This window comes from Rutilus rutilus (genome assembly GCF_951802725.1).
Source record: "Rutilus rutilus genome assembly, chromosome: 5".
Taxonomy (NCBI): Eukaryota; Metazoa; Chordata; class Actinopteri; order Cypriniformes; family Leuciscidae; genus Rutilus; species Rutilus rutilus.
In genome coordinates, this window is record NC_140213.1 from 40673120 (window position 1) to 40692565 (window position 19446).

At 37.9% G+C, this 19446-nt stretch overlaps 2 protein-coding genes across 2 annotated transcripts in view; both read left to right on the forward strand.

Annotated features, from left to right (window-relative positions):
- Nucleotides 1-235: 235 nt before the first annotated feature.
- LOC311291176 (C-signal-like) lies at nt 236-6363 on the forward strand. Its single transcript, XM_084410066.1, has 8 exons — nt 236-431; nt 1574-1615; nt 1701-1883; nt 4106-4160; nt 4288-4475; nt 5386-5550; nt 5679-5789; nt 5893-6363. Exons 3-8 carry the CDS (start codon nt 1737-1739, stop codon nt 6004-6006), a joined length of 780 nt encoding a protein of 259 aa, XP_084266192.1. The 5' UTR covers nt 236-431; nt 1574-1615; nt 1701-1736; the 3' UTR covers nt 6007-6363.
- A 1324-nt stretch (nt 6364-7687) lies between these two features.
- Nucleotides 7688-19446, forward strand: part of ripor1 (RHO family interacting cell polarization regulator 1) — a 71165-nt gene continuing 59406 nt past the window's right edge. Inside the window, exon 1 of the mRNA XM_084410053.1 lies at nt 7688-7827. The gene's annotated coding sequence lies outside the window, so the exon portion shown is untranslated. The remainder of the gene's footprint in view (nt 7828-19446) is intronic.

A 19446-nucleotide genomic window follows, 5' to 3' on the forward strand; every position in this document is an offset into this window, starting at 1 on the left:
ATCTCCAAATCCACAGGTTTGAAGATAAACAGAGAAGAAAACCATTAAAAATGTTTTCAAGTTTATCTGCATGACTTTTCCCATAAAGGTTGGTCCTGGTTTAGTTTTACTAGTTTTCTTTAATACATTCATGACATGATGCATTATGAAGTATATAAAAATCTTATCTTCCTCTATATCATATTTCATTCATAAGTCATTGTGACACTGAAACTTCTGCTTCTGCAGCTCTGCTGTAAATAAATGGTGTATTGTGAAACAAGAGGCACTGATTGTCTGACTAATATTATTAAGTGTTTAAAGCTGGTGAAAGTCAAGCTGAGAAACGAAGGCCTGAATCTGATCATCAACAATGCTGGTTTGAGAATCCAGGATCCAAAAACAGGAAAAAGATGGGAAGTGAACCAAAACTAATGCAGGATCCCTCAATGGTATGTAGTGTTTAGTTGCATAGTTACGTAGTTAACAATATGAGTTAGTGTTCATATTCTTTACATATTCAGTCAAGATATAAACATTCGTAAAAACAAGATATATTCACTTATAAAGTAAAATTGTGTAAGGCAGAAAACGTTTTTGAAAGAAGTAATTCAATGTTATTCTCACCAAGGCTCTATTTATTTTTTATAGAAATACAGTAAAAACAGTTATATTCTGAAACATTATTGCGAATGTAACTTTAATAATTTTTAAAATGTAATTTATACCTGTGATGCAAAGCTGAATTTTCAGCATCATTACTCCAGTCTTCAGTGTCACATGATCCTTCAGAAATCATTCTAATATGCTGATTTGATGCTCAAGAAACATTATTATTATCATCATCATAAATGTTTAAAACTAATTTTTCAACATTTTTTTCAATGTAATGTGTCCTTGCTGAATAAAATCTTAATTTGCTTCAATTGTTTTAAGCATAAAGCACACTATTTTGTTAAATTCATGCTTAAAATGATATGTATATACCTTGTTTATCTTGTTTTAAGGATGTTTGTATATTTTGAAGTTTTTACTCAACAGTGATTACTCAACTCATTTCTTGTGTGGTTCATGTGTGCAGCTTTAGCAGTTTAACAAGTATTTCCACATCAGGTCCTCGATATGTTTGTGGTTAATTCTAAAACTTCCTTCTGAAAATGAAACTGTATACGGTGGAATCATCAGTGTTCAATCAAAAATCAAAGAAATTTCTTTAATTCATTCATTCTTATGAAAAAAGACAGTCAGCAAAATATATAAACTTCTGTTTTACCATCCAGTGATTTGGACATTATATCAGACAATCATTAAATAACAATATAGCATCTAAGCATCTAAAACTATATATGAATCTGAGACAAATTATTTTGTTATTGGCCATGAATTACAGTCAAACTTAAAGGAGAGAAAATCAGATAGTCAAGACAGTTCCTTCCTTTGCATTTAAATGAATGTATGGTAACAGAATGACAATGAGACACTGAAGAAATCTGAAATGTTACCTGTTTATCTTAGTTTTATACGGCATGTCTCATTTGCAAGATTTTTTGTTTCCTGCTAAATAAATAAATGTAATTGTTTTCTCTCTGTCCAGGAAGAAGAAGAAGGCTTTAAAGCCTGGGAGGGACTTAGAAGCGTAAGCAGTGACGTGTAGTAAACATTCATTACTCCATAACACTGATGACATGCGTACACACTAACGTACATGCCTTCCATTGTAGACAGACTGTAGGTCACAGATGAGCCTCTGACTGATAATGGCATCTAGAATGTGTGACAGTGTTCTGGTGACCGGATCAAACCGTGGAATTGGACTTGAGTTGGTTCGCCAGTTGGTTGATTCACCCTCGTCTCCACTTCAGATCTTTGCTGGTTGTAGAGACCCAAATGGACCAAAAGCGCAGGTAAGAAGCCATGAGAACTCTAGAAAGAAAGGTTCAGTTGGTTTACATAATGTAAGTTCATTAAGTAAATTAATGTTAATTTGTAAATATACTATTGTTCATTGTTAATTCATGTTTGTTTATAATATAAAAACAAATTTTAGCTATACACTCATTTATAAAGTTTATTCATTCAACTTTATTATACTTCATTATATTAAAAAATGTACTTGATTCATATCATTTTAATTATATATAATTTAAAATGTTAAAGATGAATTTAGATTAATAAATGTACAGTTCATAATGATGCCAAATGCTAATGTCAACAAATTGTAAAGTGTTGCTGAAACCGTAAAAAAAATCAAGATTTTCCCTTAATTAATGCCATTCATCAAGTTTTCGATATATATATGATGACATTTGTACCATCTGTTGAACTTTGTACCATCTATTCAAGTTTTACAAAGACTGTTGTAGGTGAGTCATTGTGGCACTGAAACGAGTTGGACAACTCTGCTGTCGTACAGTACAAGTATTTGATACACTGCCGATTTCGCAGGTTTTCCCACTTACAAAGCATGTAGAAGTCTGTAATTTTGATCATAGGTACTCTTCAACTGTGAGTGACGGAATCTAAAACAAATCCAGAAAATCACACTGTATGATTTTTAAGTAATTAATTTGCAATTTATTGCATGACATAAGTATTTGATACATCAGAAAAGCAGAACTTAATATTTGGTACAGAAACCTTTGTTTGCAATTACAGAGATCATACGTTTCCTGTAGTTCTTGACCAGGTTTGCACACACTGCAGCAGGGGTTTTGGCCCACTCCTCCATACAGACCTTCACCAGATCCTTCAGGTTTTGGGGCTGTCGCTGGGCAATATGGACTTTCAGCTCCCTCCAAAGATTTTCTATTGGGTTCAGGTCTGGAGACTGGCTAGGCCACTCCAGGACCTTGAGATGCTTCTTACGGAGCCACTCCTTAGTTGCCCTGGCTGTGTGTTTCGGGTCGTTGTCATGCTGGAAGACCCAGCCATGACCCGTCTTCAATGCTCTTACTGAGGGAAGATCTCGCGATACATGACCCCATCCATCCTCCCCTCAATACGGTGCAGTCGTCCTGTCCCCTTTGCAGAAAAGCATCCCCAAAGAATGATGTTTCCACCTCCATGCTTCACGGTTGGGATGGTGTTCTTGGGGTTGTACTCATCCTTCTTCTTCCTCCAAACACGGCGAATGGAGTTCAGACCAAAAAGCTCTATTTTTGTCTCATCAGACCACATGACCTTCTCCCATTCCTCCTCTGGATCATCCAGATGGTCATTGGCAAACTTCAGACGGGCCTGGACATGCGCTGGCTTGAGCAGGGGGACTTTGCGTACGCTACAGGATTTTAATCCATGACGGCGTAGTGTGTTACTAATGGTTTTCTTTGAGACTGAGAGTCTTGAATCTTGAATCTTGAATCTTGAGACTGTGGTCCCAGCTCTCTTCAGGTCATTGACCAGGTCCTGCCATGTAGTTCTGGGCTGATCCCTCACCTTCCTCATGATCATTGATGCCCCACGAGGTGAGATCTTGCATAGTGCCCCAGGCCGAGGGAGATTGACCGTCATCTTGAACTTCTTCCATTTTCTAATAATTGCGCCAACAGTTGTTGCCTTCTCACCAAGCTGCTTGCCTATTGTCCTGTAGCCCATCCCAGCCTTGTGCAGGTCTACAATTTTATCCCTGATGTCCTTACACAGCTCTCTGGTCTTGGCCATTGTGGAGAGGTTGGAGTCTGTTTGATTGAGTGTGTGGACAGGTGTCTTTTATACAGGTAACAAGTTCAAACAGGTGCAGTTAATACAGGTAATGAGTGGAGAACAGGAGGGCTTCTTAAAGAAAAACTAACAGGTCTGTGAGAGCCGGAATTCTTACTGGTTGGTAGGTGATCAAATACTTATGTCATGCAATAAAATGCTAATTAATTATTTAAAAATCATACAATGTGATTTTCTGGATTTTTGTTTAGGTTCCGTCACTCACAGTTGAAGAGTACCTATGGTAAAAATTACAGACCTCTACATGCTTTGTAAGTAGGAAAACCTGCAAAATTGGCAGTGTATCAAATACTTGTTCTCTCCACTGTATATGGGGTGAATTGTGACATGTAGTGTGTGATTTGTCATTTTATGAAGATGAAATTTCCTAGAAGTTCCTAAGCAGGTGCATCTGCTTGTATTTCAGGAACTCCAGGAACTAGCTCAGAAGCACCAGGATGTGATCACTGTTGTCCAACTGGGTAAGAGATTGTAAAATAATGGACAACATTGCTGTAATATCATGGCTGATTCATGATTCTCCTCATTAGGACAGTCATTGCCTCATATTAAGCTAATATAATGTTGTTCTACCTCATTTTTCAAAAGACACTAATAGTCTGGCTAGTATCGCAGATGCCTCAAAACTGGTGGAAGCCAAACTAAATGGCAGAGGCCTGAATCTGATCATCAACAATGCCGGTGTGAACATCCCAGGATCTCTAGCAGAGACAGGAAAGCAGGAGATGGTGGACGTGTTCACGACTAATGTTGTAGGACCCATGCTCATCGCAAAAGTGTGTGAACCTTCAACACTGCAACAAATGATTTTCTTACTTAGTGTATTTGTCTTGTTTTCCATCACAAATATCTAAAAATACATATAATATAATATACTTCATATAAAATGTATTAAAATCAACTGAGTTTATGTTCAAAACAAGAAAAAATATCTATCTGTGGGGTGAAAATAATCTTCTTTTCCGATTGAATTAAGCTTATTTTTCTTACCCCACTGACATTCCTTCTTGTTTTGAGCATAAACTCAGTTGATTTTGATCATTTTTCAGAGAACCAGACTTGAAAGACTAGAAGTCATTTTGCTTCTCAAATAAATGAATCTTGATTTCAAGTGTCCCTATTATGCTATTTAAAGGTTCCTAATTTTGTTTTGGAGGTCTCCTACAATAGGTTTACGTGCATCCAAGGTAAAAAAAAACACTTAAATTTTCTCTTAAAATACATTGCACATCACCTAATGTCTCAAAGAGTCTGAAAACGGTTCGTTCAAAGATTCAGTTTCTTGACATGTCGACAACACAAACCAAACTCTTCCAGGCTTCAGCCACAACTACAGTGTTTGAGGGCGGGTCAAACTAGACGTTAGACCACAGGCTGGTATTATGCACATTTGTTTACGTCGGTATGTTATAGGAAGTGAGACTGGAATTGCTGACGACTCGTTTCGGCAGTTTAGAATCGATTCTTTCTTTTAGGAAACAACAGACCGTTGACGTTCACAAACTGCTAAACTACACACTGCATGAAATGTAAAGTTCGAAAAAGCATAATAGGGCCACTTTAAGAATGTTTAGATATTTGTACTGGAAACCAATGCAAAATACTGAGCAAGAAATATTTGCTGTGAAAACTTTGTATAATTATGATGTAACACTTTCCTTTTAATTGACATTCATTCATTTTCAGAAATTCCATCCGCTCCTGTGCAAGGCCGCAGCTCAGTTTCCTCATCAGACAAGCATGTCTTCCAGTAGATCGGCTGTCGTCAATGTCTCCACACTGCTGTCATCCATCACCAGATGCCCTGAAAATTTCTCAATCTCTCCAATGTACCCCTATCGGGTCAGCAAGGTACGGTGCTTCTTGCAGGCTTTTACTGTAATCTATAGTATACAAAACATGAACGTTTTACCACAGACTTTATTTTACTCTTAAATCACTATTAAAACTACAACGTCATGAGTGTTTCTTTACTTCAGGCTGCACTGAACATGTTAACTTGCTGCTTGGCGGAGGATTTTAAAAAAGATGGCATTCTAGTTATGTCTCTCCATCCAGGATGGGTCCAGACAGAAATGGGAGGCCCACAGGTAATGCAAAGTGCTTTTTCCAAATGTGTTTTTATATTCATCTCAGTGCTCTGCTTTCTTTGGCATCCTCACACGTTTGTGATTTTTCTCATGGCACCCTCAGGCTCCCCTGGCGACAGCTGAGAGTGTCAGCGGTATGATGAAAGTCATCACAAGCCTCACCGAGAAAGACAGTGGAACTCTTTTAGATTGGGAGGGCAAAAACATCCCCTGGTGATTTCACAACTCAGCTTGTGTGGCGTTTGCACATCTTAAGTTTGACATGTACTTCCACATCTTTGTCTGTCTGCGGTTTGTCTGAGAACTTTTTTGGTGTTTCTCACGTTACTATACACTTGCACTTATATAGTTTCTATTTGAAATTTTCAGTGTGAACACGCTAATCGCACTATTTATACTACAAAATACAATAGAATAGTGCATAAGTATGCAATTTGGGACACACCAATGGCATTTTTTTTGTAAATTTTTTTTTATTACTGTTTACAAAGTTTAGTACTGTAGTGAAAAATATGCTGTCATCTCAGTGTAATGAATGAGGAGGATCTCAAATAAAAACCTTCATGAAAACAGGTTTCCTATGCCTTGAAGTTTGTCCCCTAACTGATCTTTGTAATACAGACTTTCCAAATTCAGTATCAGCGATTGTAATAAGATTAGCGGTGAGACAATGGGAGAATGAGTAGGCCTAAGTAAAGATAAGAAGATGAGGAAAAGGTAAAAGCAGAGCCAAAAAGTGACAAAGCCAACCACAACATGCCCTTCTTCAACTGAGATTTCCAGCAAGGACAATAAAGTTATGTACAATAACAAAGAAATCATGGGCTGTAAGAGCCACTCCATGGCATGGTCGGATAATTAGTGAATATTTGGTTAGCATTATAGTCAATCATCCAAAACTGCATGGCTACAGGGCGCCCTCTAGTGTTAAATAAGTATATCCAATGTAGAGCAGTGCTTTACAACCTTTTGACCCAAGTCTCCCCTTTGTCCAAGGCCCTTCTATACTTTGGTACTTTTGTTGTAATAAAAAAAATTAAGTAAAAAAAAATGTGTGAAGAATGACATTTTTTAATTCTACATGAAGATTATTAAGTCAAGTGTTTTAATTACATTTACATTTAATCATTTAGCAGTCGCTTTTATCCAAAGCGACTTACAAATGAGGAGTTACACTTACTGAAATCTTTCTAGGCTACACAAGTACATTGTCACAAAAGCTATATCTAATATCGAGTCCAAGTCTAGTTACACAAATGTGTTTTCTTTAGCAGTTTGTGTGTGTGTGTGTGTGTGTGTGTTTGTTTCAAAGTACCATTTAATGTTTTTTTTATTTTAAAACATTTTTATATAGCCTACTTTTATTTTAATGACAAAATCTGATTTTATTGCGACAACTTTGCAGGTTTGAAGTGTCATGAAAAGAGAGATTTTTGTGAGATTAACCCTTGAAATTACATAAAGTTTGACACTTAATACTTTTACATAATACCCTTTTGTTCACATTTTATATTGGCAAAACTGTAAACTAAGAACATTATCAAATACAACAAAACCAGGACATCAATAATAGATTATCAGACTGTTACGTTTAAACTCGGTTCTAAGATGGGCTAACTGTGAGTTTACTCTTGGTACACTAATGGCATTTGTTTAAAGATAACCCAATCAATCAGTCTGACAAAAGAATCAACCATACGAGGTTTGGCAGTGAGTGAAGTCTCAGTGATTCATTGACATGTCTGGCTGTTGATTTGTTGAGGAGAGAACCAACTGACTGTTGATGTTTCATTAACTATCAGCTGCCTCATGACTTTACTCCTCTGGAACTGTGAAAACAAGGACAGGAGGGTTTATTTTTTTTCTCTCTGCTTTGAAAGTAAAAGAGGTGGGCATTCGCAGACGCCTCTGGATAGCGCGAGTACACGCTTCACGCGCTGTTCGTGAAGATTAAACAACACGAGTTTAACTTGTTTACGTCACGTTAACGTTTATTTCTTCGCACGGGATTTAGTCGCTTGGACAGTAGCCTACTCAGGTAGGACCCTCATAGTGGATCAATATAGTTTAAATAGAGCATGTTTTTTTTTTTTTTTAAGAGAGTATATTTTTTAATAATTAAGGTAGCCTATGTTTTGGGTATGTCAACAACAACTTCAATTAATTGTATTTCTACTTGGAAAATATTTGCTCGTTTTGACGTGTGGCAGCTGTGAGACTTCATTTCCCATCGTTAATCATGTCGGCTGGAGAGGTTTTTTGCGCCAGTCCGAGCTATTCCCGATATTCCCACTTTACACCCAGATTCAAACAGAGGTTGTCATGGAAATCGAAAGTTTGTTGGCTTCTAGTAATGAGGGTGCTTGGTTGTGACTTGTGAGGGGAAATTGAAAAGGGGAACTGCTTGGGTCTGGACTATGATGATGAAGGATTGTTTTAAATGTTGCTTATGTGAAATAATTCATAATGAATCGTAACGGGGTTAACCACCAGCAAACTGGCAATTTGACGTGAAATGTCAACCTTTCAGCATCGCACTTTTCTGTAAATAAATCAACCAGAATGATTGATCAACTATGGGAACTTTGACCCTTTAAACTCTCTTAAAACACTTTTCACACTATTCTAATTTCTGTACAAACAATTAACAAATCAAATGAGATGACAGACATAAATAGGCTACACATAAGTAAATATTTTCACACTTCTTGCATAATTTTACTAAATTAGCCTACATCTTGATTGGAAATGATGGACAGTAAAAATATTGGCAATCAAGTACAATACCTTGAGGAAATTAAAATAATTTTGAATAATTTTTTCATACAATAATTATTGAAACGGTTAATGTAGTTACATTAGAATGATTCATAAGCTTATCATTTTATTTTCATAGATTATACATAGAATTTCATAGAATTTGGGTAATTTGTCGCAATAAAATCTGCTTTTTTCATAGAAATTCTAGGCCTAGGACGAGAGTAAAACAATAAATCTGTATATAAAAGGCATGGTAAAATGTTTCACAAATTGAATAGTCTCCATAAGTATTTAGTGCCTTGAAAGAATGTTAAATAGCTGGAGCTTATCTGCCATATTACACTCTTATCACTTATGAAAGAATTTTACACTGACAAATGTACATTCCAGAACAACAGGTACTGCAGCCTCCTGACTGTTTTGGCTCAATTTTTCTTTTAGGGATTAAGGATTGCATTTAGTTGACTCCATTTATAGAACAGATTGTTAACAATTAACTATAACAACTATTTACTGAAATCTAAAATGTAGTCATTAATAATGTCAACAAAAACTTTAGCTTAACCCCTCTGACGATTTTAATGGGTTTTCTCAATGGGCTGCTTATAAAAAAATCACAGTGAATAGTGAAACGCAAGGACATTTACATGCAGGGTAATAAGTAAACAAAATATTTATTTATTGAAATCACTGGTCAAAAATATTAACTGAACGAATTACCGCAAATATAATTGATTTGTTTTAATGTGTTGACTTTTTTTCTCTCTGTTGATCAAGCAAATCAGAAGGAAGTGTTTTGGCCCTGGGGATTATCTCTCTATTACGGTCAGCTGCACACATATTTATTCACTATATAAATATATATATAAATTATTTTCCATGCCTTGATGTAGTAGGAGGCACCTTGTCAAATTTGTCAATGCTGCAATATATATCTTGCTACATTAAACTATGTCCTGTGTCCTTCATTTACTGTAGCGCTGTGTGCTTGTATTGCGTGTCAGTGTTTTTGGCAGCTGTTCGCGCTGGCTTTATCTTTGACCTCAGTCTAGTAGTGGTCAGCAGAAAACAAACAGCCGTGAGAGGGTAAAAAAAAACAGAGGTATGACAGATTACATGTAGACGCATGGCTTGAGCCATGTTTTACTCTCTAAAGCTGAAGTAGAGTGATTTTTTTCTGTTTGTTTTTCTCACGGTTTCCAGTTTCCTCCACAGTTTCTATTGACTGTGTCACACGTCTGCTCTCTGCTTGCTTTTTATCTCTATTACAGTCCCACAAATTCCATTGACTTACACTTAAAGCAATAAATAGTTCACTATATGATTTATATGAGAAAATTAGAAAACATCCTTTTTGCATGTTTATTTTAATGTTCAATTTATGATTAAATGAAAAAACACTAATCTTAAAAGTACTGATTACATTTGCAGACAGTATTGTGCAGTTAAACAACATATTGATCACTGAAGTAAGATTTCAGATGATTGAGTTAATAGAAAAAGTGTGTATAAATAGATCAAACTAAATTTTAAACTTAAAGTGCCACTATTATGCTATCTTATTTGTTTTTGAGGTCTCCTATAATAGGATTACATGCATCCAATTTCAAAAAACACTTTCATTTTCTCAAAATATACATTGCACATCACCTCTTTTCTCACAATGTCTGAAACGGTCGATAAAGGATTCAGTCTCTATATATCCATCCTTCCTGAGAGTTTCCTCTGCTCTGATTGGTCAGATGTTCCAGTCTGTTGTGATTGGTCTACCATTTACAGCGCATGTCAGAAACAAAATGGCCATTACCATATCTGAATTTCAGCTCCAGAGGCTTCCTCAGCACTACACAGTGATACGAACAGTAACCTCAGGTCAGCCCTATGTTCCCACATTTCTAAGAATTTTTTTTTTTACGATTTGTCTGAACCCCAGTTACGGGTAGGTTTAGGGGTGGGGTCAGGGGTAGGCCATTTGTGGGAACATTGTCTAAACCCCAGTTACGGGTAGGTTTAGGGGTGGGGTCGGGGGTAGGCCATTTGTGGGAACATTGCCTAAACCCCAGTTACGGGTAGGTTTTAGGGGTGGGGTCAGGGGTAGGCCATTTGTGGGAACATTGCCTAAACCCCAGTTACGGGTAGGTTTTAGGGGTGGGGTCAGGGGTAGGCCATTTGTGGGAACATTGCCTAAACCCCAGTTACGGGTAGGTTTTAGGGGTGGGGTCAGGGGTAGGCCATTTGTGGGAACATTGCCTAAACCCCAGTTACGGGTAGGTTTTAGGGGTGGGGTCAGGGGTAGGCCATTTGTGGGAACATTGCCTAAACCCCAGTTACGGGTAGGTTTTAGGGGTGGGGTCAGGGGTAGGCCATTTGTGGGAGCATTGTCTAAACCCCAGTTACGGGTAGGTTTTAGGGGTGGGGTCAGGGGTAGGCCATTTGTGGGAACATTGCCTAAACCCCAGTTACGGGTAGGTTTTAGGGGTGGGGTCAGGGGTAGGCCATTTGTGGGAACATTGCCTAAACCCCAGTTACGGGTAGGTTTTAGGGGTGGGGTCAGGGGTAGGCCATTTGTGGGAACATTGCCTAAACCCCAGTTACGGGTAGGTTTTAGGGGTGGGGTCAGGGGTAGGCCATTTGTGGGAACATTGCCTAAACCCCAGTTACGGGTAGGTTTTAGGGGTGGGGTCAGGGGTAGGCCATTTGTGGGAACATTGTCTAAACCCCAGTTACGGGTAGGTTTTAGGGGTGGGGTCAGGGGTAGGCCATTTGTGGGAACATTGTCTAAACCCCAGTTACGGGTAGGTTTAGGGGTGGGGTCAGGGGTAGGCCATTTGTGGGAACATTGTCTAAACCCCAGTTACGGGTAGGTTTAGGGGTGGGGTCAGGGGTAGGCCATTTGTGGGAACATAGGGCTGTGGGAACATAGGCATGATCCCGCAGCCACTTGTTAGCATCCTTCTTTTTGAAGACACGTAACAGCTTTAAAAAAATCACGAGTGGGGTAATACTGATGTATTTTATGGCGTAAAATAAAACGTGAAAGTGTCTTGAGCTTGTGTTCATCACAGACCTTATTTCAGTTATTTAACCAAAAACCCATTCAAAAAACCCATTGACTTTGGGACGATGAAAGCTGAAGTGCTAAAATGCTAACTCGCTTCCACGTTTTGGCCTTCAAAGTGAGTGGCAGGTTGTTCCGCCCTCGTACCGAAAAACACGTCATCACATACATGTCATCCATAATAGAGTGGTGTTTTTGTAGGCCAAAAGTTCGCATTTTAGCACTTCCGGTTCCATCGTCCTGAAGTCAGTGGGTTTTTTTTAATTGGTTTTTGGTTAAATGGCTGAAATAAGGTCTGTGGTGAACACAAGCTGAAGACATTCACATTTTATTCCACAATATAAAAATCAGTATTACCCCACTTGTGATTTTTCTTTTAAAGCTTTTACTTGTCTTGTAAAAGGCGGTTGCTAACAAGTGACTAAATGGCACTATAGAGGCTGTCGAGGAGATTAAATGTCATCAGCCGAACATGGTGTACTTATCTACTTACTAGTTCGCTTTCACAGCCTCGTTTTGTTTACAATAGCGCTCTTGCAAACTATTATTTAGGGAATGTAGTAGTTGGAAGCTTAGTGATGGTGATGTTGAAGTCATGTGACCATGGTGTAGTTCGTTTATAGCCAACGTTTAGCTTTTGGCTTCTGCCAATTGTATTTACGCTTTACAATTCATAGTTTTGTTCATTTTTTGAAGATTGTTAGATGTACAAAACTTTAAGAACCATAAGCTTTTATTAGTCACAGATCTTATTTTCTTCAATAATCAAAAAGCCAGGAAAGTTAAGGACAGTTTGCTGGAATGGAAAGTTTGCAGGAAAGTCCCCATTGTGTGGGTGAGATAGAGATGCTATCAATGGTTACAGGAGGAAGTGTTTATTGGTACAGATGTGGAGGGTGACAGATCGAGGTGGTGAGGTCACACCAGCCTTTGATGTGCTTCTTCCTTCCATAATCTGACAAACACACTCGTTATGAAACACATTACGAACTTAAATGTTATTCATTTGTGTATCAGTAGTCATGAGCAGAGACTTTATAATCTTTAAGAATCAGTTCTTATCAAGAACTGATAAGAATGTAAAATGTGTACCCTGAAATGCAATGTAAGTCGCTTTGGATAAAAGCGTCTGCCAAATGAATAAATGTAAATGTAATCAAAATAAAAGTTGCACATTATATCAAGCAACAATTATCCTAGACATCATTTCGAGAATTTTTTTTTAATGAAAGATTCCATACAAAGTCAAAATGTCAGAGTACCTGTCACACTAAGGATTCGTTTAATCAAAACACACTTTGCCAGTCTAAACACATAGAGCATATCTACAGTGTTGTGGATTTAAAGAGTCAGGACTAGTTAGTGTAATGCCTGGCTCTCCACCTTTTCCAAGAAGGACTTGACGGCGACTTTACCACTACAGAAACAACTAGTTTCTCTGGGATAAAAATATCCCATGACATTGTTTGTTTTCGCCACTGAACACTAGGAGACATATGAAGCAGAATAGAGCTTTTGAGTGATATTTGCTGTACAATGACAGGAAACGTTTGGTCATTTTTCCCTCTGCCCTGCTGTTTATTAATGTCTGTGTTGGCCTTACACTTCCTGATAAAAGGGCAGGTCGGACAATGAATAAATGCTGCCGCTATGACAAACACAGTGATGTTATGTGACAATGTAGAATAATACTGTTTAAAATAATACTTTATACTTACACTACCGTTCAAAAGTAGGGGTCAGTAACAGTACGACTTTTTCTCTCAAGGAAATGAATACTTTTATTCAGCAAGGATGCATTAAATTGATCAAAATGTATTTCAAATACCCTCCTGAGACCCAGAAAAAAAAGTTTTTTGAATTTAGTTTTTTTTCATGTCATCACATTGTTTAGAGCAGTGGTTCTCAAACCTGTCCTGGCGTACCCCCAACACTGCACGTTTTCTTTCTCTCCTTAATCAAACACACCTGATTCAACTCATCAGCTCATTAACCCATGTAATAATGAGCTGATGAGTTGAATCAGGTGTGTTTGATTAGGGAGAGAAAGCAAACGTGCAGTGTTGGGGGTACGCCAGGACAGGTTTGAGAACCACTGGTTTAGAGCATAAAAAACAAATGGTAAATAAAAAAAAAACATTTTTGAAAAATGATGTTTTATTCATATGTTATACTATGTCCTCTGTATGGACACCAGGACTCAGTTGTTTAAAAAAACAAAATGACATGAAATTATATGTATAGGCAAAAACAATGGGATTTTTTTTTTCAATCACCAATACATTTTGGGGTTTCAGGATTTTTTTTAACCAAAATTTGTATAAAGATAATTCTCAACTATGTTATGAAAGATATAACGGAATGAATTGATTCACTATTTTACTTCATGCAATATGTGGGTAAAATGGCCATAAATTAATATTCCCATTCAATGCAATGTATCTATACACTGTATCTAACGCGCATATTAATGTGTTCTTGGAGCAACATTTAATGAAAAAAGAAGTGTAATAATTGGAGTAATAATTTGCAACATTTTAATTATAATATCTAATATTTCATAGGAATATTGATGTATCATTTATTTCCATATTCACCCAAAATACCTGATAAACATGATTTAAGTCCTGATGTCCTCTACAATCAATGCCCTGTTCTTTAACAGAAAGTCATTTTTTGTTTTGAAACCCCATAACGTTTTCCTCAGATGTTGGTTTATGAAATACAATTTGAAAAGTAGTCCGATTTAAATTATAATTACAATATATTATTATATTTCCATAAGAGTGCTACATTTGATCACTAAATGAATGTCAGACATTTTTAAAGACCAAGGATAAGTTGTTTTCATGGTGAAACCTCCAAACATTTGGTATCTCTGAAAAGTCCTGAATGTGCTCTTTACAGGACACCCAGATGTGATCATGTGACATGTATGGTGTCAGAGAAATTCACTAAAATATAATGTCCACTACAGTGGACAAAAGTCTATTCCTGGGTCCAAGGAGGTTAAATGCTGATTTCTGAAGGATCATGTGACACTGAAGACTAGAGTAATGATGCTGAAAAAAGCTTTGCCATAAAAAAAATACATTTTAAAATATATTATAATAGAAAACAGCTATTTTAAATTGTAATAATATTTCACAAAATTAATGTTTTACTGTGTTTTTGATCAAATAAATGCAGCCTTGTTGAGCATAAGAGACTTCTTTCAAAGACATTGAAAAAAATCTTTTGAGCATGATGTAGTAGGCAGTATACAGTGCCTTGAGTGTTGCATTAGTGCAAAAAAAAAAATTCATTCTTAATTTAATTATGAAAATCAGTGTGAGCGATCTGTTAGCTATTTGTAAGTATGTTTCCAGTCTCTCTTTGTTCAGGGTTTATGGGTCTATTGGGGTCATGATAGTGCCAGGCAGTGCTTCCCATTGAACACGTGATACTGCATGCACTGCTTATATTGTCCAGTGGAGGGAAGTGTTGAATCAGGATTCTTAGATCTGTTTTGTTTCAAGTGTTATTGCTGTTGTAGGAAGGAGTCATGATGAGTCTCATATGTTTGACATATGTTCCTGTTTTTTCTCTCTGTTCTTCTTCTCTACACTAAATGAACTTGCAAGCATTTACATACACACTCATGTGGTCGTTGCATAGGAAAGTCTGTCCTGTTTTCACTTTTACTTGTGTGAAAAACAGAGTATCTGGTTTAGAAACAGCTTATATTCGACCAGTATGCGATTCTCCCTACCTCTGTCAGAGGCCGAAGCAATTAGCATGTCATGTGCGGTCCAAGAAAAGCTCAGCTGTTTATATGTGTGATGTAAGTGGAAAAAGAAACAATTATAGGACAAAAAGCACCTTTAGTAAATGAAAACAACTACAACAACACAACACCTGCCAATACAACTGATCACAAAGGAGGCTTTGTGGAAGGGAGTGAGACATTCTATTGTGGGAAGAGAAAGATAACATTCATCGCCTCCTGCCTGCAGGGAAACCTCTCTCTTTTACCATCACTCGCTGTAAGAAAATGATCTACCATATAATTGACAGATAGAAAAAGATATTTACTGGTAGCGCTGGTTGCAGCAAGGGAAAGTTGGTGCAGGATATAGTCGGAGCAGTATTATTTAGTAACCAAAGAGTGACATTCTCTTTCACAGTCTAGGAAAATACCAGTTTTTCAATTCAACAGATATAAAAGCCAGGTAAAGCTGGCTGTTAGACTGTAAACTCTTTAACAAAGTGGAGAGATGCTGCATCTATAATTTGTTTCGTCAGCTTCCTTCCATATATGGCTGTCACTGCAGCCAGCGAAATGACAAGCAGGCTTTTTAGGGCATTACAGTTCAGAGTGAACAGGAAACACTGCAGCACTAGGAAATGGTCTCAGAATAAAGATAAAATATACACAAATGCATTCTTTGTGTATCCTTCCTTGTTTACTGTTGTTGTCAGGGCAGAAATGCACTATTTGGAGCTTTTTTAGTGCCTGTCTGATGGGACACTTGTCATGCGACTCTGAGCAGTAGACCGAAGCGGAGAAGAAAAAATCTTTTCACATTATGGCAGCGGGAATTAAATAAATGTCTTGAAGGTTCAAACAGACTGCGTTGTCGCATTTAAAAATTCAAGATGCAACACTGAAACTTTTTCAAATCACTTATTTTAACTTGACACAGCGTTTTAAAAATCCGACGCACAGATGCAGTGCAATGGTCAAAGATGTCCATGGTCAAAAAGCAGAGCAGATGAAAGCTAAAACACATTTGTTAAAGCTGGTCCAAGTTTTGTGGCATTTAAAAAATATTTGAAAATGTTATTTCCATAAAGCAGCAGAAAAGAAGGAATGCATTATAACTATGTAAATTGCATGCAATATTAATAGTTTAATTTAATTTGTTATAATTTGCTTTATATATTTTATTTAATATTTGTAATTATTTTCTGTGTGTGTATCATGACAACTCTCGAGTGTTTGACATGGTAATGGATATGACAAGGTTAATATGTTTGGTCTTGGCAGAATAGATCTGCTACGCTGCTGCTTTTGCTGTTATTGGTATATGAGTATATATGAGTACAGAGACTTGCTACTGCCAGTACATACACACCACGATGCTGTGAGCATGTTAGGTATTCTACTGCTGTATAATATAGCATACATGAATTAGCCATAGCAGATTTAGACAGGTGGAGCTGGGGAAGGTGGAGAGTTTCTGAAAGCGTGCTATGACTGCTACTGCAAATCCTGACCAAGAATTTGAAAGTTGAGCAGCGAGCTTATTGGCTACTGATACAGCAGAAACCAATCAGCTGAGAATGATGTGATAACAAGCAGATTGAGTTAAAGGACCAGCCACCGTTTTTTGAAATAGGGGTTATTCACCGTCTCCCCTACATTTAGATAGGTGGGCAAATGCATTTTTGTCTCAGTGCATGCATTGTCTTAGTTTGGCAGCGCCGCCGCTAGCTTAGCTTAGCATAATGAATGGAATCCTTTGTTGCCGGATAGCATAAGTGCCAGATAAAAGTGATAAAACATTTTTTTTTAATACGAATTACTTCTTGTGGCCTGCGTATTCACAACGAGTACAAATAGCAATGCAGATTAAGACTAGGCGATTTCCTAGGCAGATATTGACTTGGGACTATATTGGGGGGAAGCACAGGCGAAGCACTGCTACTTGGGCGCAGAGATAGCGGATTTTAGGTGCTGCGTGATATCTCTGCGCCCAAGTAGCAGTGCTTCGCCTCTGCTCAATGTAGGGGAGATGTAGCCTGGCAAGCCAGAACTACATCAAGATGTTAGGTCTGGCAACTCACCATCGACACGGCTCAATCCGAGGGGCGGGATAAACGGCTGTCTTTCAAATTCCCTTTGCACGCAATAGGACAGCGCTTCAACCAACCAGAGCGTTTTCCCAACAGTGGAGCTAACGTTAGTTGATAGATTCAACTTTTGCCATGTCTGGCCGGCAAAACTACGAACACATCTTCCTTTTTTAAGAATGACTTAAGTGCCGTTCTTTGTTCTTTTCTCAAAGAAAAGCTTAACTCCAATTCCTCCAGAGTCGCGGCCAAAGCTGATTCGAAAGACGGCTGTTCGTCATCAGCCGTTCTTTGTTTTCAAGTAGCAGGGAATTCACAAGGAACCGTCACAACTCTGTCGTCATTATGTTAAGCCCGCCCACCGACTCTATACACGATGTGATTGGCCTGACCAGAGTTTGGTTTTTCCAGCTCGAAAGTCAACGGAGAGTTGCTAGACTACCCTGGAAGCAAAATAAATTTTGCTGCCGCTAGGGTGCGTCTAGATTTCTAGGCTAGGGGAGACAGTGAATAACCCCTATTTCAAAAAAGGTGGCGTGTTCCTTTAAGGAACTATCATCCTCTGCCATCTAAAGTTTCATGACAGAACTGTGTGTGTGTGTGTGTGTGTGTGTAAAGATAACACAAATATATAGATTTTAAGAAAATCAATTTACAAGCATAACATATAACATATACAGCAGCCCCAAAAGGAATTTGGACATTTCTGGGCAAGTCACAGTTAAAAATGTCTAAAATTAACTGCATTGAATAGCAAAATATCAAAGTGGCATCTGCAAACAAATGATTCTAGAGAGCTTATCTCAGAACTACCAAATTTTTAAATTGAATATACTGAGGATCACTCTTGTGCTTCATTCTCTCCCTTTCTCATTTTCTTTTTCTCTTTCTTACACTTCAGAATGAATCTAACCAAGAGGGTCAGCTTACGCAAAAAGAAACAATGTGTATGAGCTCATTGCCGGGCATGTTCTTGCATCCCCAATGCGGGTTTTGCTTTCACTCATCACTTTCTCTTTCACTTCTGCCTTCACTTCTCCCTATCTTCCCCCCTCTCCCTCTCTTTTTCATTACAATCACTTTTCTCAGGATAATAGACACTCAGCAGACTTTCATAGCTCTCAATAGGAGCATTAAAATGAGCCCTGAATGAGAAACCTTTTGTTGGAGTTTAATTACCGGACCTGGATCTGGACCTCGCTCCATAAGCTCGCATTTGGGATATTGGCTGCACTCCACGCGCCCACCACCGGACACTATCTGTGTCCAACTCAAATTTCCTTGTCAAAACCGAACTGTGGCTAAGGGGGTACAAAAATGTGAATTTATACATCTACCAGGAGAGCATGTAACTCACTTAGAGATTGGAAAGCAAAATAGTGAGTTTACATCCTCACACGAGATGCCATCACTCATACTTCCTATCCGCCTGCTGAGCAGCATGCCCAGGGGAAGGGACCAATCAGCATATTATTATGACCCAGTGGGCAGGGTCCCACCCTGCTTTAATCTAAGAGGAATTTAGGCTAGAAAAGACAGATTAACTGGGCCGAAGGGTCAAAGATTCACCCCCTGGGTCTTGTGTCCTGCCAGAAGGTCTCAAGAGTGGTGGGGGTTGATCATTTGGAGAGACATTTATAGAGTACATCCTGAAATAAACTGCCCATAACATTGGCACAGTGTAAAGTGATTGACTGTTACAACTGATCTTTCTTTTATTAGTTATTAAAGGAGTCACATCATAGAATTTTATTAAATGAGGTCCACTTAAAAGTTTGGAATAATTAAAGGGATAGTTCACCCAAAAATGCTGGCATTACTTACTCAACCTCAAGTTGTTCCAAACCGGTATGAGTTTCTTTATTCTGGTGAACACAAATGTGACCCTGGATCACAAAACCAGTCAAAAGTAGCACGGGTATATTTGTGGCAATAGCCAACAATACATTGTAGGCTATGGGTCAAAATGATCGATTTCTCTTTTATGCCAAAAATCATTAGGAT